The 27,513-nt window shown below is 58.3% G+C and overlaps 1 protein-coding gene across 6 annotated transcripts in view; it reads right to left on the bottom strand.

Annotated features, from left to right (window-relative positions):
* The window catches only part of GNB1L (G protein subunit beta 1 like), a 58,377-nt gene that overhangs the window by 6,433 nt on the left and 24,431 nt on the right, over nucleotides 1-27,513 (bottom strand). For 3 of the 6 annotated variants that reach the window (XM_070628072.1, XM_070628070.1, XM_070628073.1), the window contains 5 exons: nucleotides 24,780-24,918; nucleotides 24,241-24,366; nucleotides 16,593-16,755; nucleotides 12,102-12,200; nucleotides 7,604-7,819 (listed from right to left, as the gene is read on the bottom strand). In XM_070628072.1, the coding sequence (XP_070484173.1) occupies nucleotides 7,604-7,819; nucleotides 12,102-12,200; nucleotides 16,593-16,755; nucleotides 24,241-24,366; nucleotides 24,780-24,898 (723 nt within the window). In that variant the 5' untranslated portion in view covers nucleotides 24,899-24,918. The remainder of the gene's footprint in view (nucleotides 1-7,603; nucleotides 7,820-12,101; nucleotides 12,201-16,592; nucleotides 16,756-24,240; nucleotides 24,367-24,779; nucleotides 24,919-27,513) is intronic. The other 3 variants (XM_070628074.1, XM_008542680.2, XM_070628075.1) reach the window with 1 other exon arrangement.

Here is a 27,513-nt window from a genome sequence, read left to right as displayed (position 1 = left end):
TTGGAAAAACATGACAAGACCTATAATAGAGAAGCCAAGAGAGGAATACTCAAAACTAAATTTCTGATTAACACACAAGGCGGCAGAAAAGCAGTAAGTGGGGGTCAAAAACAGAAGTGACAAGTGGAAACAAGTATCAAGACAGCAGACTTCATGCCAGACACATCAATAATTATATTAAGTACAAACAGACTAAGCGCTCCAATTAAAAGGCAGAGATTGTTAGAAAGGATCAAAAAGCAAGACTACAAAAGATGGTCTTAAGTACAAAAAAATCAAGATAGGTTGAAAGTAATAGACGCACCATGAAAAGAGGCAGCGTTAAGAAAGCTCACGCGGCGGTGTTCGTCAGACAAGGCCAGCTTCAAGACAAAGGACATGATGAGACACAGACATTTCCAACAACCATTCAGCAGGATGTGCTAACCATCTCCAATGCTTCTATTCCTAATGACAGAGCTTCAAAATTGCAGACAAAACCGACAGAACTCAAGGAGAAACAGGCACATTCACTACACTCAGAGACTGTAAGACCTCGCTCAGGAACTGCAAGAAAACTAGACAAAAAGACGGGTAAGGATATTGAGGACTGAACACCACGACAAAGCACCTCAACCTAAGTCGCGCGGACAGAACTCTCCGCCAACACCTGCAGACCACATGCACTTTCACCAGGACGCACCATGTGCTGGGCCAACACAAGCCTCAATAAAGGTCTGAATCGTGACATTGCACAGGGCACCTTCCTTGACAGCAGAATTAAGCTAGATTAAAGATATCTACAAAATCAACAAATGTTTGGAAATTAATTAATGTACTTCTAAGGAACCACTGGATCAAAGAAGAAATCACAAGGGAAAATAGACAGTATTTTGAACTGAATAAAAACGAAGACACAGAAATCAAAATTCGTGGGAAAGACCCACCAAGGTTGGTGACTAGGCTGGGAGCTGGTCTCCACAGCCCAGCAGAGGGGCGGTATGAACCCAGAGAAGCACCTAGAAGTGCGGGCACTGTCAGCAAGTGGCTCACACTAGAGGCCTCCACTGAGGGATGCCTGAAGGATGGCATTCTTGGCTTCTGGAAGGAGGGCCAGAGATGGAAGAATGCCCGGGGAACACACTTGGTGCAGAACAGGCACGAGGAGTACAATCCATGTGCAAACCGGGTCCTAGAGAGAGACGTCTACACCTGAAGGGAGGCTAAAGGCAACAGATTTTTTAAAATGCTATAAAAGGAAGTCATGACCAGAGGAAACCTGGCCTGAGCCATAGTTGGCAAGACAGGCTTTGAGGCAAAAGTCCTTTCCAGAGACGATGAGGGAGACTAAAGCACAGCCTCTCCTCCTTCCAGGAGCCCCTGGAACGGTCGGTTGGGTGCTCCAGGGTGACGTGTGCATGGCTCTTCAGGACGGGAGGGAGTTTGATGAGGGAGGAAGTGACAGTTCCCAGGGGAGAGGAGAAGATTACTGTTCTAAACCTGCATGTTCCTAAGCCAGCTTCAAAACGCAGAAAGCAAAAATGCATGGACATAGGAAAAGACAGCAAGATGCATGGCAGCAGGGGTTCCGCCTGACCCTCCCAGAGGCCCCGGGCCCTGCGGCATCAGACTGACAGCCGATGTGCCTGGCCCAGCGCGTCAGGGACGGCCGTGCAGCCAGCAAGGAGCAGCACTTCCTTCCCAAGCACATGTGGAATTCTTAGGAAACCTGGAGTGGCCCCCACATTTCAAAGAGCTGATATCATTCAAACCTTATTCTCTGACCATAATGGAATTAAGTTAGAAACTGAAAAATAAAAAATAACTGAGGAAAACCCCCCAAATATTTGGAAACATAAAAGCACTCTAATCAGCTCAGCAGTCAGAGAACAAATAAAAATCAGGTCCACCAAGAGGCTGGCCCCGTGGCCAAGTAGTTAAGTTCGCGAGCTCTGCTACAGGTGGCCCAGTGTTTCGTCAGTTCGAATCCTGGGCACGGACATGGCACTGTTCATCAAACCACGCTGAGGCAGCGTCCCACATGCCACAACTAGAAGGACCCACAACTAAGGATATACAACTATGTACCGGGGGGCTTTGGGAGAAAAAGGAAAAAAATAAAGTCTTAAAAACGAAAAAAAAAATCAGGTCCACCAAGAGTGAGTGCTGATGAAGATGGCGACATCTCACAGTGTGGGACGCAGCCAGAAGGTCACCCAAGCCTCAGCGAAAGGAAGGCTGAGAACGAACGGGTCACACACCCGGCTCAAGTCAGCAGCAGGGCGAGCCCAGAAAACATGGGGAGAAGGGAGCGACAGATCAGAGCAGAAACGGTGAAACGGAAAAAGAAAGATTTTTTTTAAAGATCAAGAAAGGTAAGATTGATCAGGAATAAACAAGTGACAGTCCTACAAATACAGCAGAAATGGAAACAATCACTACAAACAACTAAAAAAAGGGCAGTATGAAAATAGCTTGAAAATTTTTATGCCTACAGACAAATTCCTAGAAAAATGCAACTTACCAAGAAAGCAGGAGACCTAAAGTAGTCCGAGAAGAAAATCAGACCTTCACCAGAGAAGACGCCTGCCCCAGGCGCACCAGCAAAGACTGGCCCCTGCCCACCTGGCAGAGATCAGGAGGGGAGGGCACGCTGCCTCCGGGCTCTGGGGCTCCTGAGGTAACAGGAGAGGGGGTGTAGCTCAGTCTGCCGAGAGACAGACAGACACACGGCCCTGAACAACTCCGACCGAGCCCCACAGAGTGCGGAAGAGGACAGGCTACATAGCAGGTTATTTTAGGACTATAAGGTTGTTTTAATGTTACAAAAATCAAACAACGCAACTCACTAAATTAACAGGTTTGAGAAGAAAAGCCACGAGTCTGATGGCCCAACACCCATTCACCATCCAGGCTCCCTCCTGCCTAGGAGGAGAAGGGAACCTAACCTGACAGTGAGGACTGCCAAAACCCCGCAGCAACACAGCACCCCCGGCACCCCACAGGCGGAAGGCCGCTCGCCGCAGCCCTGCTTGCACTGGCCACAGCCCACGCTCCCCACCAGTGCAATCAGCACTTGGGCACCAGCCCCGGCTGCGACCTGGCTGGCCACCTCCACGCCCGCCCCAATTCTCACTGTCAAGGCCCCCCCTCCCTGCCCAACCTCCTGCCCTTCCACCAGCTTCTCCCCAGTGCCTGGCTCCACCAATTCATGGGCCTCTGATGCCCCAGGCACCAGCCTTGATCACTTCTCACGGCCCGTCCTTCTCCACCGTCCACTGCAACCAGCATCGTCTCTGCACGTCCTGTATTCTCTGCCCCACTTACACTGCTCTGGCCTGGCAGAACTGTGGCTTGGGGGGCCTCCGTGTGCTTCCTACCTGTGCTAGCACACGCTCGTGGCTGGACAGCAGCACACAGCCTTTGACTCTCATTGCTAACCCAGGTGGGCCCTCGGTGTGTGGCCCCTCACCTCCACACTGCCTCCCTCTCTGCCTGCCCATGTGGCTGTAGGTTCCCGGGCTCCAGGCAGAGGCCACCAAGATGGGCGCACGCTGGAGCAGGGCTGTGGGGTGGATGCCGCTGCGCAAATCCCATGTGTGCCCATGTGTGTGGGTGCCCCTCTGAGTAAGCCCTCCCGACTTTCAGGGACCAGGCAGGGCAGCCGGGAATGAGGCTGAGAAGCTGACTGGCACGGTCCCTCATCCTTTTCCCTCCTGTGAACTTTGCCCCTGAGCCAGTGGTAGGGAGGGGACCTCGGGCTCAGGCAGCAGACTCCCTGGAACCTCCTCCTTCAGGGTCACCTCCTCAGGATTCCACGTTTATGTGAATTTGTTAACATTGGAGACGTTTCCCAGGGAGAAAAGGGCTGCTTTCAAGTCTGCTCTCCACTGATGACTACCAAGAGCCCAAGCAAGCGGAAGAGGAATTTCAGCAGAGAGCCCTAAACTGTGGTCCCCACAGCGATGGAAGTCGGGAGCAGCGTGGGAACCCCTTCCACACTAGCATTGCCACCTGGGAGGGGCTGAGATGGCCAGGACTGCCCACAGGGACAGGAGTGCCCGGCCTCACCTGCCACTCTTGCAGCCCCTCCCAGAGACTTGGCCGGCACCGAGGCAAAGGCATATGGCCTGGCTCCCCCGGCAGGAAATGAGAAGTGGCAACAGAAGCTTCGGTCATACAGCGGGTTGGGTGTGCCCACAATTCACTGGCCTCAGGGCCCTGTGCTCTCCCTCCTACCTGCCCCATGCATCCTGCGGCCGGCACTTTAGAGGAAAGCTCCTGGCAGGGCCAGTCATGCAGCGGGGACAAGAGGATGCCTGGCCGACCAGCTGTGGGCGCAGTGCAGGGAGAGTGCGGTTGGTCCGACTCAGCCCAGGCTGGCTGGGGCGGTGAGGGCCTCATTATTACTTAAAGAACTAAAAATATTGCTGGCCGTAAATCAGCCCCTGCTTCAAGGCCGTGGGCCCTGCCCCAAGTGTGGGAGGAAGGCGCAGGTCTGCGTACCACCTGTGTCTCTGACAACGGCCACGGCCAAACCCCCGTGGCTCGAGGGAAAGCCACCACTGGAAGACAGGCGGGAGGCCTGGCGTCACCATGCGCCCCTGAGGCTGCAGCTTCCTGACAAAGGTGGCTGAAGGATTCTGGTGACTGCTGTGGCCCCTGGCCGAGCCCGTCCTCGATCAGGACCCTCCCGGAAGGATCCTTGGCCACCAGGAGCTCCTAGCGCATGACCTCAGGTGCCAGGAATGCGCACTCAGCGCTGCCGCCATCTGGCTCCCATTACCCACGCTCCGCTGCGGGAAACCTCATCTGCGTCTCGGCTCCCGGCGCCTGCCTGCGAGATGCTGATTTGGCCTCAATAGAGACTTCAGCAGCCAGGGGCGAGGTGAGGCACATCTGCACCTATGCGGCTCGAGGGCCAGCGCTGGCAGCTACGCTGCAGCACGGCAGGGCCCGGCACGCTCGCTGAGGGCCTCAGAGGACGACGCCTGTGGAGGCCTGGGATGCTGAGGGCCTCGAGGCCCCCCGTACTTCCTCCTCAGAGGTCTGTGCTTCACAACTGGAGCGTCCAACTTTGAACGTGGAGTCTAGTTGTCTCCGAGCAAGGGAGCTGGCCGTGCCCAGCGGGAGGAGCACTCTCCTCTGTTTCATGCGCAGGGCCGAGCGGGGCCCCTGGCCCAGCCACCACCATCACACCAACCACAGCCATTCTGCCATGCCTGGCTCCCCTCTGCTTTAACTTTCCAATTCATCAGGACAGTAAAAGTTCATCTGTGGACTGCAACATGCCCATAAATTTAAGTCTTAAGTTCCAGCAGCTGTTTCCCAAACAAACCAGGAGAGATCAGGCAGCTCTAGGCCAGGAGGGCAGGAGGGGCCTCTTCCCGGAGCCCTGGGTGCAGGGCCAGGGGCGCTGCAGTCCGGGTTACAGCGGGGCTCTCAGCGGAGCGGCCTAGGTTTCAGCCCTTTGCAAAGTCAGGCTGATGAAGTTCAAGCCACAGCGAGATGGAGCACAGGACCCTATGTGCTGCCTGGTTCCCAGCAGGAGTCGGGGGCTGTGAGGGAAAACCTGATGCCCGCCTGGCCGGGTGTGGCACCCAGGGAGGCGGCCTTGGCTGCTGAGCACAGGAAGACCCAGCACCGGAGCGGCTCCACCCCAGTTCCTAAAGATGACCGCCATCGCTATGACTTTCTAACCCAGGCCCACAATCCCCAGGCCTCAGAGACCCTCCTTCTGGATAGAGGCACCAGGAGCTCTGCTGCCTACAGCCAGGCCTGGCCCCACTGGGAGGCCTGTCTGATCCTCTTTCCCATGGGGCCTCCATGGGACAACAGGACAGAAAGATGGACAGGAAGTTGACTTTACTCCAAGTCAGCCACATGCTGGCACAGGCTGGTCTGCTGGGGAAAGGCGATGCCAAGGAGGTGTGCATGCGTGCCCTGTCCCCACATGTGACCGGTGACCCCTCCCACACTGGGCTCTGGCTGAGCTGCTCCCCAGGGCACCACAGGACCTGCCCTCTACCCTCAGGCCCCTGCTTAGATCCCACCAGCGACGCCGGGCAACCTCGCACCGGGGCAGGCGGCATGGCTGCTTGCTCTGGTTCTAACCTTGGTTCTCTGACAGGACTGTTCTTTTTGGGAGGCTAGTAGCCTTCCAGCTGCAGTGTGACAGGTCTCACTTTGCCCGACCTCAGTGTCCATCTGTGGGCCTCTACGTCACTGCTTTCTGGGGTGCACCCTTTGGCCCTGCTCCTTCTCAGCTGCCCTCTTGCCCAGGACTCCTTGCCCACCCCATGACACCCCTGCTCCCAGCTTTCCTTGCTCCATGCCTCTCTTGGGATACCTGGTGACAAAGCCCCACCCCCAGGTTGCACCCAGGGTGTGGTGATGCCTGGTGGGCACTTCAGCATGTCCTGATTTTCAACCGGGACCACCCCCCTCAACCCATGTGCCTCAGGGGCTCAGTGCTGCCCACTCAGGGCCTCTTTCCCTGGCTTTGGGGGCCCGTGCTGGGCAAGTGTGAGGCAAGGCAGGCTTGCCAGGCTGCTGCGCAAAGCTTCCTTATCTGGAGAGGAGCCTCGAGAGATGCCCTCTTCCTTGGTCTCCTGTCTATGATGGGAGGCCTGGACCAGCACAGCCCCAGCAGAGGCAGGCTGCCCCCAGGCCCTGTCCTCCAGCGCCCAGTGATGAGAGCCCAGGTGAGGAAGGAGTGGGGCTGCTGCTGCTGCTGCTGGCTGACACCCTGAGGGCCACACAGCTTCCCCCTGGGCCCTGCTCCCCACCAGACCCGGGTGCAGAGAGCTGCCTCCTCAAGGAGCTTCTACTCGCTAAAGTCAAGCTTCAGCCCTCCAAGGCTTCCAGACTAACGGGAGTTCCTCGCCCACCCTCAGAAGCCAGTGTGCAACCAGGCCATCCCCTGGGGGCTGACAGGACAGGGTGCACCCAGCGCCTCACCCCCCATGGCCTGCATCCCCCGGGACCTGCACCAGAGTGAGGCCTGGACAGGACAGTCCCCACCTCCAACTCCATCGCCTCCGTCCCACCCAGGGCTGAGCATGTGGCTGTGCCCCTCCATGCTGAGCACCGGGCACAGGCTCAGACATGGCCGCCAGGAGCTCGCAAGCCACACGGATGGGAAAGTCCGCTAGGACGTTAGGGGAAGGTTTTTAGCAACACTTCCCTCTGCCCTGACTCTTCACCCCTTCCCTGCGGCCCGTGAGGAACGGCCTCCCTGGGGCTGGCTCGCAGACCACCACAGGGGCGTGACTCCATGGATCTCTCCACATTGCATTTTGGGTTTTTTTTTGATTAATCAGTTCCTTACTGACCAAATTCCTCTGAGTTTTTGCAAATGGGCTTGCACACTCCTGGACTCTACATGCCTCTTCTCTAGATGGACAGGACGTGACTGCCGCTAACCCCAGGTCTGAGAGAAAGCCAACCCAGCGAGCAGCCCCACACGCCCACGCCCCCTTCTTCCTGCGCCCGGCACCCGCCGCAGAGTGATTAATTAGCCAGGGATCTGCTACAGCTCCTCTTCATGCCTAAATATTGTTTCAGCCTATCAGACTGTTAGTGCAAAGCAGGATAAATGACACTTTGGGTCTGGCGCACTGACCTGCAGGGCCTGCTGCTCATCCAGGCTCCAGACAGCCAGCGCTTTCTCTGCGGAGCCTGAGACGCCCCTGGCCTTCTGGGAGTCAAAGTCAAGGGCCATGACGGGCTCTGTGTGGCAGGCAATGCGGCTGCACACCTTCCGCTCGGAAACGTCCCACAGGGCCACCGATCCATCCTCATAGCCAGCCAGGAGGAGCGGGCGGGGGCTGGAGTTGGCCTGCAGGGAACAGCACAGCAGTCAGCTCCCGAAGGGTCCTGGTGTGTACTGGGGGAGAAAGGGCTGAAGAGGTGGCCGGCCCAGCCGGGGCCTGTTTCCCGTGTTCTCCACACAGCAGTAGCAGTTCACAGGCTCTGCACGCCCCCTTGATGGCGGACACCGTCAGCACAGGGCCAGCACGGGTGCTGCTGGGGCCCCCTGAGGATGGGGACTAGAGGGCACAGAGCCCAGGCGCAGCCCTGCCTCATGCTGCTGTGCCACTGCTCCTGCTGGGCACTCACCACGACCACTGCAGGGTGCTGCATGTCCTCCTGCCTCCTTTCCACAGGCCTGAGACTTGTGGCCATACCTTGGTGGGGCCGGTCACCTGTCTAGAACCGCCAGCCAAAGAAAATCGAGAGCTCCATCTCAATGAAAAATGAACTTTCTGTGCTTTGTCAACGTCACTGCAGAAGCCCCCCGACCCCCAAGCCTGGTGCGGCGCTGCGGCGCTGACTGCTGTGAGCCGCCCTCTCGCCGGCCTGAGCTACTGTGATGGATGAGGGTGTGGGTCAGAGGCCTCTGCTCCCTGGGCAGGCGCCTCGTTCATCTGGCCTCTGCAACAACTCCAGAAAAAGAGCGCTGTGGGACTCCGAGTCACCCTGGCACCAAGGGTGGTGGCCGCTGCCTGCTACCCTTCACTTGTCTCTGTTCCCCATCGAGCTGCCTGGGGTGGGCGTCACTCCAGTGTCAGGAATAGCTGAGTACATCCCCTCCTCGGAGAATTTTCAACTGGGCCTCAGGGAGCTCCAGCTGGGCCTGGCCCTCAGCTTCTGGATGGTCAACACTGAGAACGGGAGCCTGTGGGGCTCCTGCCTCCTGAGTCACCTGCAACCTGGAGGATGGTCCCCTGTCCGCGGGCAAGGCTGGCGCTGAGCAGAGTACCTGGGCCTCATTGGACATGGCCGACAGCACCACAGAGGCCTTCCTCACCCGCCTGCAGGAGCTCCTAGTCCTGAGTTGTGCGGGTGTTTCTGCCCGCCAAGGGGCAGAAGGGGAGTCCACGAGTGGACTCTGCGTCCTCAAACAACCCAAGGAAGCAGGGCTTTCTCTGTGCATCAGAAGGGAAGACTGAGGCTGTGGGGTGTGGTGTGCGTCACGGGGCCCCAGGATGGGAGCCAGGGAAGCCTGAAGCAGATCAGCTCCTTGATCTGGAGGAAATGGCTGTGCCAGGGGATGGGGAGGACACGGCCACCAAGACGCACACAGATAGAGCGAACCCTCCCAGGCCAGAGCTGGTCCGGAAGCCGCCTCGTGCACGTCCCTGGAAATGGCTGGTCCACTCAGGGCCTCCGCTGACAACAGACGTTCACACAGACAATAGAAAGGAGGAGTCCAAGGAAGGGAGTGAGGCTCCTGAGAGGACGCCGCGGCAGCCTGTGTGCCTCCCTGGGGCCGCTGCTAGGCTGACGGCCCCACGGCCACCTGGAAGAGCAGTCAGGAGAACGGCCCAGCGGCTGTGAGCCTGAGAGGTGCATGTGCACAGCACCTGGCGAGACCCTGCTTCCACCCGGCCTCCCTGCAGAAGCCTTGATAGCGTTGCTGCGCTTTCCCTGTAGTTTTGTAACAGAGAAGAGCTCCCTTTTGGCATTTTTCAGATCATCTGATCAGAAATTAAGTGTGCAGCATAAAGTTATTTACAATGGTTTTCTCCAAAAATGTGCAGAGGACTTTAAAAAGTGGTCAGGCCCTCTCCCCAAGCAGCTCCTTGTGGGCAGCCATGCCTCTCCAGACAGGGCCTCCCTCCGTGAGTGTATCTGCACGCGGGCCAGGCTGAGGGCCAGGAGCTCGCACTGGCCCTGGGACCAGCCCTGCCAGGCTCACCCCACAGGCTGGCTGTGAGGAACTCTCCGGGGCCCACTTGGGTCCGCTCCCCTTGGGCCAGTGCTCTGTTGTGTCACCTGCTTCCCCTCCATGCTGCCTAGGCCCAGCCCGGCCCCGGCCCCCGGGCACGTTCCTCCTGTGTCCAGGGCTCCTCTGGGTGCTGACACATCGGTTCCAGTGAGTCTCTGTAGCCCAATCCCATGTGGGGCCTGTGGTCTCTGGGCTCTGAGTGCCTCAGCTAGTGCAGGGGCTGCACGCTACTGCCCCCCTGTTGAGGTGCCATGGGTGGCCAGAGCAGGAGCCGGACTGGCCTGCAGGCGCTCACCCTGCGGTTGCCAAGGGGGCCCAAATGCTGAGCCCCGGCCCCGGCTGGCTGCTCCTCCCCACCCGAGCTGTGGGCCCCTCTAGCTTCTCTCCTGGCATGTTGGGTCCCTGTGGTGCCCCAGCGACAGACATTGCAGGCAGGACAGTGCTTCTGTGGCCTCTGGCCTTTGGTGGCTATGCCCTTGGTGCCAGGCTGAGCTCCACGGGGCGAGAACCTGAAGTTGCCACAAGGACTCACTGTGTGTCCCCTCCTGTCTCTGGGCACAGTGCCCAGAGAGACTCCCAGCAGGCAGGCCCTGGCCGCAGCACCTCGTGGCCCTTGGCTTGGTGGGGCCCACTAGAGGGGCCTGAGGCCCAGGGGCTGGCAGCTTGTTCTGGGCCTGGTGCAAATGGTCTTCCTGACCTTTTCACATGATCATCACAACCATGCAGGTCAGCCACCGTGAGGAGCAAAACAAGAATACATCTGAATGTTTCAGAAAAAATACTGTGTCAGGCTATCTGCCACACTCAGATTACTAAATTATAACCTAGACCTTCAGGTTTGGAGAGAAAAAAAGGGACATTTCACACTAATGTAGACTTTTCTTAACAGAACGCTTTGCGCTGGATCTATATCAACTAACAAAAACATGATTTGTCCTTCTGTCAACTATATTAATTACCTTAACAAGTTTGTACATCCCGTTTCTACACATTCTTCCGCTGGAATTTTTACATGATTACACAATGACAGTGTTACCAGGGGACAGAGTACAAGTGATGCAGCCGCGGCTGCCGTCCTGCCTGGGACCTGTGAGCCTCACACCATCGCCCACAGCATCGGGTCCGGGGGCGTCCCGACCAAGTGGCTGCCACAAACCTGCTGGCGCCAGGGGCTCCGTCACTCAGGTGAGTCTCTCAGGGCCCCACCTCCTCTGTCCCCAGCCCCCAGGCTTCTCTCTGAGAGGCTGCAGCAGCAGGACACTGTAGGATTGGCTGATCAGAGATTCCAAATTCCATCTGGAATGTTCTTGGCTAAGAAACTGCAGGGAGAACCAACTACAAGAAAGGGCCAGTTCCTGGAGGGACCAAAGCTTGGGGCAGGGTCTCTGGGGGCCCTGTCGCCATGTGTGCATCTCCACGTACACAGCCGCTGGTCTGGTTCTAGGAAGGACTCACGGGGTGGTGGGGTATGAGGCAGGAACCACCTCTTCCAGCCCCTGGCGTACGGGTGGCTCTCGGAAAGTGCTGTTGAACTCAACACAGCTGGCAAAACAGCCCTGAGCCCTGCTCACCATGGTATCTCAACAGCCACGACACTGCCCCAGTCTTGCTGTACCATCTGTTCTCCTGCCCCAGGCATGAGCGCCCCGAGGAGTGCAGCGAATGCTGAGCCAGGGCTGCCTTCTTGGGGTGGGGGCTGGCCTTGAGGAGGGCTTGGCCTCAGGTGGAGGCAGGTGGGCCCGCGAGCATCCCTCCCGGGCCTGGGGCTTGACCCTGGGGCTGAAACTCATTCTGCCAGGACTCAAGACTGTGACCCCCTCCCTGGCCCCCCAGACTTCTGCTGCCAGCCCAGGAGATGCCTCTCTAATCAGATTAGACCCTCCCTAATCAGAAAGAACAGTCGAGATAGAAGGAAATGGCTGTGGACCAGAGATTCCAAGTATGGCTGCAGGGAAAGTCACATGTTAAGCCCACTCCTGTCTCTACGAGGCAGAGAAGTAACAGAAATTCATCCAAAGCAAGCAGGGGCCATGCAGGCCTGGAGAGGTAGTCAGCACTCCCCTCCCAGCCCCACGCAGCATGGCAGATGGGTGTGTGGAGAGGAGGGGGCCGCGTCCTCCCCAGGAGGGGCCAGTTCAGCTGACCCTGCCGTCCCTCCTTACATGGGCAGGGGTGCCCCTCAGAGCCTGCGGTGGTTTGCAGGACTGCCCTTGCAGTGCAGGGAGGCGGCAGGAGCCGGCCAGGACACGGAGGCAGGGAGGCGGGGAGCACACGTTCCCCGGGGCTGACTGCCCCTTTGGTTTGCCGACAACCAAATCCTGAATGAGGCATGATTCAGGGCCCGGGGGGCGTGGCTGGCAGGGCGTGGTTGGCGTGTGCTGCGCCTTACCTGCCACAGCTCCAGGCACATGGGCATGCCCGGCTTGGCATCTGCCTCCGGCTTTAGGGTGCACACTGACGTCTTGGATGGCATCTCCAGAATCTGAACCTGACAGTAAGAAAACAAGTTGATTTGGGCTGATGCCAAGTCGAATCTGTGCTATACAAACAAGAGACTTTTAAGGTGATTAGCCAAGGCTGCCACGAGTTTCTGTCTCTCCCTGTAGGAACCTAGGAGCCGAGACTCCTAATTAGGCCACATGGGCTCGTGGGCTTGGGCACTGCCGGGCCTTGCGAAATGCACACGTCATTCCTGAGTGACCGGCACGTCCCTCTAACCAGCGTTATCACCTGGCAGCCATCGCTGGCCCCTCTGGATTTTACCTCTTCCATGAGCAGGAGGCCTGACTCAGCTCACTGATTCTCCCGACCTCAGCCTGCTTCCCCTTGCTGGTGTCGGCTGTCCATGTGAGCGGCTGAGTTGTCTCAGGCATATCAGATGGTACAGAGCTTGCACAGGGACACCACGGACCCAGCACCATGCCTCCAAAGGGACAGGATGGGCAACGAGGGAGCTCTGTTTGGAGCCACCTGTCCCCATACCTTTATACCGGGTCTCATGGCTATGCTTTGTGTCACCTGAATGCAGCTGCAGAGCCCTCCTGCGCCTGGGCTGGGAGACGCGCCTAGCTGGCCCGCATGACCGGCTCACACCTGGCCTGTCCACCTGAGCTGGGCCAGGCTCCGCCCCGCACCATCCGCAGGCAGGGCAGAGGCTGCGAGGAGCAGGCTGGGTCACTGGAGTGCTGCAGACTGGAACTGGGCCTCCAGCCATCTGAATCCCTAGCGCCTCAGCTCCCTCATCCATCAAGTGGGGACAAGGGCGACCCTCCTGCGGAGCGTGGAGGAGGAGAGGGGATCCTGTGCAAAGCGGGGCCTCCGCTCGGCAGTGGGGACACTCGGCGGCCCTTAGCTCCCAGAGGTACTGGGGAGAGGCGCTCTACCAGTAACATCACAACACAACGTGCAGCCACCTGGAGCCATGCCTCACCCCCACCAACGTGGGGCACCCTCTGGTTTGCAGACAAGGAGCCTGAGGTCCGGAGGGGTTGGGGACGTCAAGGAGATAGCTGGCCTGCTGTCTGACATCCAGAACACAGAACCCCCAGTGAGGAGAACTCCAGGGGAACTTGAAGTGTGTGTGTCTGAGCCTCGCTGCTCTCACTAATACCCCAGGAGAACCTGCCCAAGGCCCAGAGTTAAGTCCCGGGTCTGAGTTCCAGATCCACCACATGTGTGCTGGGTGGCCGTGTCCAAGGGCAGCTGCAGGCAGGGCAGAAAGCCAGCGGGACGGCCTGGCCCTCTCAGCTGTGGCCCTGTGCCAGGCCAGCCCCTGTGCCCAGGCAGCACCTCTGTGGCTGGGGCCGTGGGCACACTCTGGGAAGGGCTCTCACCAGAAGCTGCCCAGCTGCCCAGCATCCCAGCACCAGGGGAGAGCCTCGCTACCCAGGAAGGGTAAGTCCTGGGGCCCCCGCCAAGGGCACACACAGGAGCACACAGCACACACCAGGAGGCCTACGAGGCCACATCGACACCAAGAGCAGCCGTCTTGGCCCTCACTGCCCACAAAGAGACAGAAAAGAACCCAAGTGACATGAGCAGTTCTTATGTCCTGAAGAGACTGCTAGAAGGGGCCCTAGAACAGCAAAACGCTCAAGGAGAAGCTCTAGTGAGACGACAAGAAATATGAGAGAGAGGGCGCATGACAACCAAGGCGCAGTGGCCACTGAGCATGGCCCAGAAGTAACAAGAAAAACCAAGGGCAGGTAGATGGCCTCTTGGAGCCCTCCCGCTTGGTCTCCGCAGTGAGAAACATCGGCCCAGTACAGGCTTATCGCCGGAGGACCGCAGAAGAGCTGTGGGGAGTGGGGAGTACCCGTGGGGCACACTCACCCCAGGGGCCAGCACCCCCAACAGAGCAGAGAGACACGCTCTTCTTGGTCTGATGCATCAGGGACCCAAGCCTGTTCAAGGGCAAAGCAGCAAGTGTCAGCTGCATGCATGGCAGCGTCACGGAGGCCCCGTGAGCTGGCCCATATCTGTGCTGTGAGGGACGGTCTTGGAGGATGTGGACTATGCTAGTGCCAGCTCTCCTACAATGAGATCTCTTCCTTCTGTCACCACATCAGGAGGATGGGCTGGTTTCAAGATGTTGACTGGGTGGCGGGAAGAGAAGCCACAGGGAGAGGGATGCCGGAGGACACAGAAGTCACCAGACACACAGTCTGCACAGGCCTGCACCTTGGATGGCCTGGCATGCAGGTCCATGGGTCAATGAGGGACAGTCTGTCCCCATCTGCAGGCTCAGGAATACCCCTCTGGGGGCAGTGAGGAGTGGTGTGAGGCCAACTGGATCAGGCAGGGGTGAGTTGCCCAGCAAGTCTGCTCTGGCCAGGAAGAGAGAGGGCGAGGGGAAACCAAGGGCAGCCCTGAGCCAGAGCCAGGCGCTGTGGGAGGGAGTGTGGGCGGCAGCAGCCAGGGCCACAACCCAGGTGCAGGAGAGCAAGGAGCCCATGCATGGCCTGAGGACTACGGGTGGGCTCCGGGCCCTGTGGGTCCAAGACGCAGTTCTGCGCCCTGACAGGGCCCTGGCGCCTGTGCTGGGGCCTCCTGCAGACACCGCCATGCTTTACATCTGGCACTCAACTGCAACTTGTGTTTCCAGAAGGAAAAATGTTTGGTTTGGGCAAGTGTGGCCACCCAGACAGCCGGGTGGAGCGGGGGCATATTCTCTGCAGGCACCGTCTGGGCACAGGCCAGTGAGGCTCTTCCAGGGCCCAGTCCAGGCAGATTCCAGGTGGGAACATGGAAAACAGCTATTTTCCCAGGATATGCAAGGTCCCCAAACTGGCTGCTTCTGAAAAACACACATGCTGCCTGCACTGGGAGAGCTGTGGCCAGGAAGTTGGTTAGAAACAGCCTCGAGCAAAGGGGATGAATGGTCTCAGGGGCGAGGCCCTGGGAGTAGGGCCAGAGGGACATGAACAGCCGGGGCGGCCTGGGGTGGCCAAGATGTGGAGGACAGTATGCAGCACCCTGACCTCAGCGGAAAGAGCTGGCTCAAGCCCGGGCCGGTGTCTGTGGCATGCAGCACGGAAGGAAGCCCGGGCGCTGCCCAGCTCCTGCCGTCCGGGAGGGAGCACAGCCCTCTCTTTTCACGTTAATAAAACTTTTAACAGGTTTTTGGCAAATTGGCAAGAAAAGTGTATGTAGCTCCTAATTGGTGATTTAAACGCAATCATGAACAAATAAATGCCTGTTCTCTCTCATTATTTATGAACTGAATCTGCTTTAAGACAAACGACTCTTCTTGGGCGGGGGCCAAACCTCACCATGTGCACGGGGCCAGGGCCCTGCCCAGTGCCGCCTGCTGCACAGGCTCTGGGGGCCAACAGGGGCACAAGCAAGCACAGGAGTGGGTGGCAGACAGGAGGCTCCCTCCCCTGCCCATGTGCACCCCCAGCCCCCGCCCACACTTGGCACCCTGGCCCCTACACTCACCCTGCCCCTGAGCGTCTGTGCCCCACACTCACCAGGCCCGTCCAATTGCCCTCGTGGTTTCTTCTTCGATTTCCCTTCAGCTCCTCCAAGAGCTGGCACATCCAGCCATGCCTCCGCCCTCTACCACACCCCATCCTGGCTTCCTGCCCGTCTGCTCCAAGTCCTGGGCACTGCTTCTCTTGGTGGACACAGTCCCTTCTGCCCCCAGGCGTGTAGATGCCACTCTGCAGCCTGACCAGTCTGCTGCCACCAACCACTGCTGGCTGCTCTGGCCTGAGCTCCATGTGACAGAGACCTCCGAGGCTCGGTCACGTCCACCACCCCTGGGAGCCCCACCCTCTGATGTTCCCCTACTCACCTGTGCCCCTCTGTACTGCATTTGCCACCCTGGTGCCAGCTCTTACTCCTGCATCCCAGTCCTGCCTGAGGCCTCTCGCTCCAGGGCCCAGTTCTGTTTCCCCGAAGTTCACCCTTCCCTGCTGCCCTGGCTCAGGGGCCCCCCTCAAGTTAACCAGGGCCTCCGTCTCTCCCACACCACCTCCTGCTGGCCTCCTGGGACTTCCGTCCACACGTGCCCGCCCCTAAGTCCTCTGAGGATCTGTGTGGGTAGTCTTTCCCCGTGTTCCCGACGGCCTCGGGCCTCGACACTTGTCCATTGTGCTGTGTTGTGCCAGCTGCCAGGGCTTCCCAGACGCCGGCCCACCCCCAAGCCTCCTTCCTTTTACCACCAGGGCACCTCTCAGGTGACCAGGCCAAGACCCAGCCTGAGGCCCCTGAAGCTGCGATCCAGCAGGCAGACCTATACCTGCCCCTGCTCCTCGGGGTCCTGCCATGGGCAGTGCGTTCCTGTAACCAGGTGCTTAGGATGAGCATGCCAGTTTAAGGGAAACCAAGCGCCCAGCAGCTCGTGGAACAAAGGGCCATGTGGGCTGGCGCTCACCTCATCACTGCCTCTCCCTGGCACGGCCAGCGTCCAGTGCTGATGGCCCCTCGCCAGGACAGAGCCCCTGCAGAAGCCGATGCTCTCCAGGCGCACGGAATCCACCACAGCATTTCTGCCCTCTGCCAGGTCCCATAGGCACAGCTTCAGGTCCCGGCCCTGGCTGCCAAAACCAAGAGGGGATGGGCGTGAGCCTCCTGGTGAGCGGGCTGTGCGCCACCCGGACAGATGTCAGCACGCCATAGCCGGCCAGAGGCCACAAGGAGGCAGGGGATGCTTCCAGAGAGGGCCATGGCTGGGGCCAGGTCATCAGGTGGGGGCACCTTGGCCAAGGAAGGGCTTTGCATCCAAGATGCCCACTGCCAGGATGTGCTCACGGCCCATCCCGGGGTGCACTGCAGACTGAAGCCCAGGGCGGTCCATGGCGCACGCTCCGCAAGCTGCCTCCTGTGGCCTTCCTGCCATTCTCTCTCCCTCCCTCTGTCTGTGAATTAACTGTGATAACTTGGCCATCCCACCCTCAGGTATTTTCCCAAGTGAATTTAAAACCTACATTCATATAAAAACCTGTACACGAATGTTTACAGCAACTCTGTTCATAATTGCCCAAACTGGAAACAACCCTTGGAGAGGAGACTAGATCACAAATGGTCTACACCACGGAATTCCACTCAGCAACAGGAGGAAGGAATGAGCACCACGCAGCAATCTGCAGGAACCTCAATGGAGGCAGCTAGCTCAAAAGGCCACAGTGCTGCATGACCCTTTCTGTGTGACACTCTAGGAGAAGCACGATGGAGGGACAGAGGACTGTGGGGCCCTGCCCACAGGCGGACAGCACAGGGGCTCTGCAGGGTGCCGACTGTCCTGGGTGGCCCTGGGGTGGCGCATACGTCACTGTGGGCCGCCATCAAAACCACAGAACTACAGCACAAAGTGAGCTTTACCATGTATACATTAAAAAGTCAACCAACCAGGAGGTCAGGATCCCAGGACAGACTGCAGACCATGACAAAAGCAGGGCATACTGCGCCCAAGGGGAGGGCAGACAGGAGCCAGCCCATAGAATTTGGGAAAAGTAGGTCCACTTGAAACTGCAAAGTTAAAGACAAAATAACCATGTGACACTTAGAACTCTGGCTGGTAAGTCTGCTCTCACAAGCGTGCAGGTCAGCAATTCTGAAACCCCTCACGTGGACAGCAGGTTGACCAGAGGGGCACGGAAGCAGTGAGAGCAGGTTACTCCCCGTCACGGAAAGTGGTCACAAAGAAGCCTGGGGAGAGAAGAATGGAGCCTGTGGTGTTGGATTCACATCGGAAACGTCAGTATGAAAGTATGTTTATCCAAATACACAGATAGACAGACATAGAGATGCGCACAGGTGTGTGTGCAGCGTGGCTCATACCCACACAGGTATTCCCCAGGCTGCCCCAAGAACACCTAGAAGCAACAACGGCCCAGCAGCGATGCGCGCACCCAGTGCCCAGGGCTAGTTCCTGACCCCTTTCTCCAAAAACAGGAATGAGGTTTCTGGAGAAATGTCTGAGTCTAAGGCTGAAGTGGGGAAAAACTAAGATGAGTTCTGAGCATCTTGTAGTGTAAGGAAATACTCTGAAAAATAAAATAAAGGATGGGGGCATATCCAAAGGACACAGGCTCCAAAGCTGGCACAATCTGAGCAATAACATAAGTAATGGCAGCAGGAGATTATAACCCAAGAATACAGCAGGAGGAGTGTGGGAAACAAAGTCCCTGAGAAGCCTGCAGTGAGCGCAGGGGCAGACCCCACAGAAGGAGGTGACAGTCAGAGGGCAGGCCCAAGGAGAAAGAGGACACACGCACAGCCTCAGGGGTTCCCCCAGACGCTTACTAGCACTCCGGTGGCCCTAACACAAGACCACACATCCTTGGACCCTCCCTAATTCTTAATTCTTCGTCCCTTGAGGAAGGTCCTTGCTGGACCCAATGACTCACTGCCAAGGAGCCCAGTAAGCAGAGAGATAATATCCCTGAAGATAGGAAACACGCAGACACAGCCCAGCCCAGGCGACCAAGGTGGCCCTCACCAGAGACGAGTCCCATGGATGTCACGGACTTCTGGACGAGAAGGGCACTTTGACTCTGCGGGTCTCCTTCCAAAAGCCCCCCACCCCATCTACTCCTGAGAAAGCACAAGGCAAACCCCCATGAGGGGCATTCTACAAAACTCCTGGCCAGCCCTCTCCCCAAGGGTGGAGGCCATGAGAAACAGGGAAAGGGAACTGGTCACAGAGCAGAGGGGACTGAGGACATGGGACAAGTGGGTGGAGCCTGGAGCAGAAAGGACAGTGGCGGGAGATGGGAGAACCCTCATAAGGCCTGGCGTCCAGGAGCCGGTGGTGCAGCAGTGTTCTGCCAGACCTGCCCTGGCACATAACACGCCAGGCCCCCGAGGACGCGGTGCTGTGTAGATGTCCGCTCTCCGCAGGCTCCCCAGAGCAGCTCAGTCCCAATCCAGGCCTCAGCTCCATCTCAGAGAGCCCCCAAGCTGATGTGAAACGCGCCCGGGCATCCACAGGACTAGGCCCCCAGGCACTCCCGAGGAGCAGGGCTGACGCGGCGCTCCGCCAGAGAGCAGGCCTCAGCCAGACGGGTGGCAGCGAAGGAGAGAGACGTGACGGCGTTCTCAACACAAGGACGGACGGAGCCGAAGGAAGAGGAGGCGCTGAGCAACGTGCTCACACACGGAAGGCATCTGACTCACGGCCGAGATGGCAGCCGTGCCAGGAGCAAAGAACTGGCCTGTTCTTAAGTAACTTTTTATTTTGAATTTGTTTTTAACTCACAGACCAGTTGCTCCCATGCCTCACCCTGTCCCCTAATTAGTTCCCTAATTGCTAATGTACACATTCTCTCCTGCCCTGATGCCCTGCTCCTAGAAGGTCCAGTGTGCACCTCGCCACCTCCACACTCCCCTCCAGGGGCAAGGCAACCCCAGAACAGCCCACAGCCTGTCCGCACTTTGCCACTGGTCCTGCAGTGTGTCCTGGAGTGACCTGCTCTGGGCCCTAGCGGACCCACACCATGCTTGTCAGTCTTCATTAGCCCCCTGGACCAGGACAGGCCTCATCCTGCCGTCACTCGTGTCCTTGGCACTCTTAGAGAAAGGAGGCCTTTTGATCCCTAGGGTGACATTTCCACGTTTGGGAAGGACAGCACCCTCTCAGTGCATTGCACCAAGGCACATGATGCCAACTGTCTACCCTGGTCGCCTGGTCAACAGGCGCCTGCCAGGTATGTCCACTGCAAAGTCACTACTCCCTGTTTGCTGAATATTTGTGCAGAAGACATTCTGATATTATGCCGATATCCTAACCTTCAAATGGCCCACTGCCTTGGCACACACTGATGCTGCCCACCTGTCAACCAGGCCTTCACGGCCGCTAACAGGCAACTCCCTATGTCCATCTTCCACATTCACGAGGTGCCATCCTGCTGAAGAATGTGCTTTCCCTTCTGCTGTTCCTTCTCTCCCTATGGGTGTGGACACATGCATTCTTATATTATTCAATGCAAAATTCTCATTATTTTTGTGCTCAAACCATCTCAGATTGGCCAGTGGGAATCCCTTCAAGTTAGTTCAGAGTTCTTCTGACACGTGTCCGTCAGTAATATACTCCAGACCCAGAATCAGCCGTTTCTCTAAGGAATCCTTGCTCCTTCCAGTGCAGAGGGATGTTTAGAAACAAAGATCTGGGCGCTGGCGTGCTCACTGTCATAAGGTGCTGCCATCACAGGCCCTCTCGGCAGAGAAGGCCAGGAAATACACACACACATACCAGACACCCCTCACCCCCCCACACACACCTTACACATTCATACACCTGACACACACACTTGACACACGTACACACACCTCACACTCACAAATATTTCTGTACCTATCTTTGTGCAATATTCTCAAAACCCCACAAGTTCATGCTGATGCCCTGGGGGTCCTTCCTCTCCTTCCTCCTTCTCAGGCTGTGATCCCTCCTCTGACAAGGAAAATCCGGCTGCTATTATCCTCAAGATATTTACTGACATGCTCAGCCGATGAACTTGCTTGTGTGATGTAGCTGATCTCCCAACCTCCCCAGCCACCTGTGACCCTGTCCCCCATCACTCTGCTTCTCTGGCCGCAGGCTTGCTGCTCCAGCACCTCTGCCCAGGAACCACCGCCTTCCCTGTCCCACTTCCTTGGATGCTGATGTTGCCAAACTTGGAAGGGAAATGACAGCAGGGAAGATGGGAGCATTGGGTGTCCTTATGGAAACAAAGACCCCTCGTCTGCACTGATAGTGGATTCCAGACAAAGGTGGAGGAAAAGGAACAGCAATGAAGTTCTGGGAGACGAGAGGGGCTTCACAGCCTGGGGCCAGGGCTCCTTCACAAGACACAGAAGCAGGAGCCATAAGGGAAGACCACGGACCTGACTTTACCAAGATGACTCACTTCTGCTCATTAAAGACAACACCAAGAGGGGCTGGCCCCGTGGCCGAGTGGTTAAGTTCGCGCGCTCCGCTGCAGGCGGCCCAGGGTTTCGTTGGTTCGAATCCTGGGCACGGACATGGCACTGCTCGTCAAACCACGCTGAGGCAGCGTCCCATATGCCACAACTAGAAGGACCCACAATGAAGAATGTACAACTATGTACTGGGGGGCTTTGGGGTGAAAAAGGAAAAAAATAAAATCTTTAAAAAAAATTTAAAAAATCAAAAAAAAAGACAACACCAAGAGAGGGAAATGCACGTGCGTGTTAGAGAAACAATTGGTGATATGGAAATATCTGGCATACCAAGACTATAAAAAGAACTCCTCAACTTCATAACCCAATCAGAAAAAGGCAGCCAATCCGGTAGAGAATGGGCAGTGAAGAGAATTTATCCAACTGGCCATCATGGACAGATGAGGCTTGCTCATCAAGTGGTCAGGAAAACAGAAACGAGGCCACACCAGGGGCTCGGGCTCCTGTGGGGTGGGGGCACTCTTGCTGCACCGGGGAGTGCAGTCTGGCCTCCAAGCCACCCAACGTGTGCACACCCTGTGCCCTGGACACCCATCTATGGGCACAGGGTCAAGCCTGCAGACGTGTGTGTGCACCTGGCACTATGAGACCCCGTGGGAGTCTCCTTAAGCTGCATCCTTCACAGCGCCAAGTGGACAACCCAGATCTTCACAGTCAGTAGATGGTAAGTAATCTGGGCATGCGCATCCAGCAGATACCACACAGACAGAGCCCACATGACAAAGCTTCATACACCACCGGGGATCTTGCCAAGGCAGAGCTGAGTAAAGGAATCAGAGGCAAAGGACGCTGTTCCACATGGCTCCATTCTTTTAAGTTAAGAAAGAAACAGACAAAATGAGTCTATGCCTTTTGGAGATGCACATTCAACAGTGAAGCAAGAACAAGGCACGAGGGGCTGCCTCCCGAGGACAAGGACGGGGTGGCCGGGCAGGCATGAGGGGCTCCTGGGGGCTGCCAGTGCTCTGCTTCCTGATGGGAGTGGGCGCGCAGGCGTCCACTCCATGATAATACACCATTCTGCAGACTTGTTCTGGGCACTTTTCTCTAAGTGCATTACATCTCAAAATAAAAAAGGTAGAGAACAGACTCACCAGGTGGCTGTCGCGGACACAAGTGCGTCCTCGGGTGCAGGTGGGGCTGAGGGGTGTCTGCAGGGCAGCCCTAGGCTTCCTGAAGCCCTGAGCACAGCCTGGGGAGGGCTGGGGCCCCTGGCTTCCCGTCTTCTGTCCTCCAGCCTCCCCTTGACATGAAAGCACACGTTCCCTTCTCAAGGGCCACTTTGGAGAGACTTGACATCCAAACACAGCTGGGCGTGCGGCCTCTAGTGCAATGTACACACACCTGGGCATTCCAGGCACCTACATGGTCTGCACCGCAGACCTCCTGACCCACAGGCCCTGCCTGGATCGAGGCTACTGCAGAGCCATCTAGGCTAGAAGGGGAGGTGCCATCAAACAATCACTCACAGGCCACACTTGGAGTTTGCCTCCCCACACAGCATCAGGCCTGGCTCTCCAAGGAGTGGAACCTGAGATCTGGGCATCAGGCACCCAGGCACTTGCTGCCATGGGTTCCCGGAGGACAGCCGAGGGTGCCCAGGCCCTGATGCAGCAGGAATCCCCACCAGGCCTGCACCTGGGCTGGAAACACAGGAGGAACACTTACAAATGGCAACTCTCGATCCAAGTGCTTAGTGGGGTATTTGATTATGACCTCTACTTGACAATCTGGGAAAGACCAACACTGTACAGAGGGCCCTCTACACCAAGCGGGGGCGCGTCTGGGCCAGCCTGGCCAGGAATGAGGCAAGGCCTGGCAAGGGCTCTACAAGCAAACACATCAAGGGCCACTAGCCCCCGGATGCCTCGGTCCCCTAGTCATTTGTGAGCTACCTTCAGGGTGGGGAGCTGCATGAGTCTGGCACAAAAGTGTTCTGTAGACCAGTGGGAGCCTGGCAGGTTTCCTCTTCTCGTAACTGGGCTCCACAGTGCCCGGATGTCCAGGCTCTGAGTCCAGAGCAGAAGAGGCCAGTCCTGGAGCTCTGGGGCAGATGGTGTCAGGAAAGTAGCACTCTGACTTGGCAGATTCCTGGGCTGGCACAGCAATCCCCACACAGGGAGCAGACAGCACCACCCAAGAAAAGGGCCCACTCGGCAGCCAGGTGGGCCCCTGGCTCCTGCATGCCCTCCGGGCTGTGGCCTGCCCTGGCATTCCCCTGCCCCCTGGGAAGAGGGAAGCCCCTCCCAACTTGCTCTCCCACCCACCTGCCCCTTCCCGCTGCCTCCTGGCCCACTCTCACCTGCAGTCCTCAGCCTGTCACCTCCACAAGCCCGCAGTGGCAGTGCCAGGACACATCCCCTCTCTGCTCTGCTTCCCAGCCCCTTGTGGCCCCTTCTGACACTCATAGGCTGGGCCCTATGTGGCCTCGGCACACATTCTCCTCTGCTGGGAATACCAGCATCTCCTGCTCACCTTGCACTGGCCAGCCCTGTGCCACAGACCTGGGCACCCGAGTGGCACTTCCAGTGCCCCTGGAGGTAGCCGCGCTGGCGGTGTGGAGCACAGTCCCAAGTAGCCTGTGTGAGCTTTAGGATCAGGATCTGCGCCACCCTGGCCACCAGTCCTTGTCATGCTATGGGAAAGCGGCTCCATGGCCAGGGAGAAGGCCACTCTGTAGAGAGGCTGTCATGACACCCAGGCCCAGGTGCCTGTGGGAGAGAAGCTGAGGCTCCTTCAAGGAGAGACCTCAAGCTTAGCCACAGGCCCCAGCTCTTGCCACTGGGGAGCCCTGGCAGGCCAGGGCGGGCTCTGCTCAGGCCACGGACAGGGTGGTCCTGTGCGTTCATCAGGCTCCTCTCAGTGGGCACCTGCTGGGACAGCACAGTAGTTAGAGAGGCAGTGACCAGCACCCAGCACACCTGGGCTGCGTGGCCTCAGGATGGGTGGAGGACAGAGGTCACACTCTGTTCTGCTGTTGGAGGTGGGGCCAGCAGGCAGTTCGGGGAGGCCATGAGCATCTCCACTGGAGAGCTCCTGGCTCCCACCAAAGGCCACAACTTGGCTCTTCCAGGACTGCATTCACTGCCACCAAGACCCACCTGAGGAGCTGGTGCCCCTGGGGCAGTGTCTGTAGCCAGGTCACACATTGGCCTTCGTGGCCATCCAGGGTGGCAACTGCTCTCCGTGTCTGCAGGCTCCAGATGTGCACCAGCCCACTCAGGGACCTGTTCAGACAAGCACAAGTGTGTGCTCAGGAGGCGGTGCTGCGGTGGGCGGGCAGGCCCAGCACACTCCTCGGGGCGGCCTGGACGCCACACAGTAGGCAGACCAAGCGTTTCGGCTGCTCGGGTTTCTAGTTTAGGTGACAGCTTTGAAGGTGAGCTAAGGGTACAGTGCCATGTGCTCCTCTTCCCAGGGGGCGGGGCGTGCTTCTCTGGAGAGGGAGGGCGGGCCGCTGCTGACAGTGCAAACTGGATGGCGTCTCTACTGGGAGGGGGCCAGGCCCGAGGGGACAGTGTGTCAACGGGCAGCCCGAGCCCACTAGGACCCCAAACGAGCACTGGGCTCACTGCTAGCCCAGCCCCCGACTTCACCCTGGGCCAGGCCCTGGGGTGGGGCTGGGGCCGCAGCTACTCACCCAGAGAGGAGCAGTGGGTGACCTTGCCCCTGGGCTCCTCCGCAGAAGTGTAGCGCGTGCACTGCTGACTGGGTGCCTCGGAGGACAAACTGGGGGTCTGGTGGCGGCGGGGCCGCCATGCGGGTGGGGGTGCAGTCACCTGGGGACCAAAAGAGAGGGCAAGTGAGTGGCCCAGCTCTCATCTTTCTGAAAGGCAGCAGGAGCCTCCCTGGACACCACCCCCCACCTTCAATCTTGCCTATTGACCTCTCCACCCAAGGGGCACCACTCTGCTCCCAACCCATGCCATCCCTGGGTGGGCACAGGAGCGCCCGCACTTGCCTGCACAGAGCCCTCCGCTGGCCTCTAATTCACCCCCAGCTGCACCCTCTGGCTCCCCGAGCCCCACTGGCCACAGTAGCACTGTCCCACGCTGCCTGGGGCAGGGTCCTCCTTGCCCGGGCTATGCACACCCTGGAGTCCGGGCCTGGCTGAGTCCTGCCCTCTGTCCAGGCCTTGTCCAGCTTCTCCCTCAGGGAGCTCTCCCTGACTAGCCCTCTTGGCAATTCCAGTCCCCCAGTCTTGAGCCCCATCTCCTCTCCTTCCTGCAGAGGATGTGCTGTTCACCTCTGCCTCGCAGCAAGCTCGGGAGCAGGTCCCACACTGGCCTGCTCCCCCGAGCACCAGGCCTAGCACTGGACACCAGGCACACAGCACCTGCTCAGCAAGTATGGGCTGAAGAGATGAACCAGTGGACAGACGAGGTGTGCGGGGTCCTGAGGGTGCCCCAGGAGTGAGCAGGACTGGGAGACAGAGAAGACCCGCTTCCTTACATGGTCCCGGGCTGTGTACCCACAATTTCTAATCACTGTAGACCCCCTTTGAGGAGGCAGCACCCCTTTACTGATGGGGAAACCAAGGCAGGCAAAAGTCTCGTGAGATGTCCCAAGCCCCTAAGACTCAGGCCCGAAGAGCTCCCGAGCCCACCCCAAGCAGCTGAGTGGCCGGTGCAGCGATGTATGGCAAGAGGCAGGAACCGAGCCACCTCGCTGCTCCCGGAGGGCTGCTACAGCAGATGAGAGGCCCTTCCTCAAATCACTAATCCTGTGCTTAAGGCCTGCTGGAGCCCACCCACCCCAAAGGAGAGACCTCCCAGTGTCCCTGCTGGGCCTACCCCAATCACGCAGCCCTGCAGAGTCCCCACAAGGCCCCAGCCTCCTCTCACCACCTCAGCCCACAGGCAATCAGAGATGCGACACGCAGGGATGGCTGCGCTCAGCAGGCAGGGGAAGCCCCGGGCCAGAAGTGACCAACAGCAACAGGTGGGGGCACAGTGCTAGGGCTCTGGGCCAGCCCCTAACTCGCCCACCTCCAGCTGCACACCGAGCAGGGAGGAGGCCACCTGCCCACCTGCTGTGGCAGCAAAAGCACAGGGCAAAGAAGAGAGGAAAAATTCCTCCAGGAGGGAGCCTTGATCTGAGGACAACGCCAGGGGCTAGAAGGCGTTCCAGGCCTAGGACGGAGGACAGCGCAGGAGGGGGCTGCAGGCTGAGGCAGGCACATACAGGCAGGAGAGCTGTGCGCTTCTCAAGGAGACGGCCAGTCCAGGACACTGCTTCAGCTGTGCCCTCAAAGGCCAAGCCGTGTGCCTCCCCCGCTTAAAAACACCCCAGGCCCTTTCCTGCTCGTCTATCTTCAGAAGAGAGCCAGGAGCAGCTTGACTGCAGCGAAAGGTTCAAAACTCCTAAGAAATGCCACTGTTGAGGCAGCTGGGGACCTTGCAAGCTCCCAGGGGGCTCCAGGTCACCCAGAAAGCAGAGGGTGGGCAGCAACTGGAGCCTGGAGACCACAGGGGCCTGAGCAGGAGGACGGGGAAGACCAGGCTGCAGGGATGGGTGGGAGGCCGCTGCCAGCACCCAGGCCAACTGAGGCCCAGCCCACATGAGGGCAGTGGATGTAGTTTTGGATCCCAGATCCTAAGGACCCTGAGCAGACACTGCAGGACTGACTGTCTCTGACTCCAGGGTGGATGGTCACCCTGACTGGAGAGAGCACCCATAGGTGGCCACTCTAGCATGAGACCTGACCTCTGTCATGAGGTTTCAGAGACAAGGAGGGGTCCCTGGGTCAAGCTTTCAAAGGGCCAAGCCTTTGCTTCTTTCTCTCTCTTTTAGCGTTTTCAGCCTAACAGCCTCTCTCACCTTTGACAAAAAGCCAACTGACTCTTCGTAAACACAAGGATGGGCTCCTGCAGGGGTCACAGGGACCCTCCACACTGCTCCACAACCCATGGCTCTGCTTTGGCGGGGGACAGGAAGGCCACCTGGAGACACTGCCAGGCCAGGGCCATTAATCCTGCAGTGGCTATCACTGGGCAGGCTGGCTTGGCGGACGAGTTCAGAGGAGCAGCTGTTGGGCCCTCAGAAGGCACTGCCTACTTGTGCTGTGCCTGCCCTGTAAGACCAGTTGGTCGGCGATGGCACAGGGCTGCAGACCCCAGATTCAGAGAAACCCAAGAATGCAGACCCCGCAAAAGCACCTCAACCCAGCCAAAAAGTCCCAGTCCAGGATGGGGGGCACCCCAACTCTCAGTCCAGGCCACCTTCGCACAGGCTCCCACTGCGCAAGCCTGATGTGCACTGGTACACCGCACCCGCACACAGGGAACACACACACACACACACACGAGCTCACACACGCATGCGCACACACACAGACAGCACAGTGGCCTTGGGGAGTGCCAGCCAAAGCCCAG

The sequence above is a fragment of the Equus przewalskii genome, chromosome 7 (assembly GCF_037783145.1).
Source record: "Equus przewalskii isolate Varuska chromosome 7, EquPr2, whole genome shotgun sequence".
Lineage (NCBI taxonomy): Eukaryota > Metazoa > Chordata > Mammalia > Perissodactyla > Equidae > Equus > Equus przewalskii.
The sequence above is the reverse complement of the archived record's forward strand: the minus strand, read 5'-3'. Positions and strand labels throughout refer to the sequence as shown.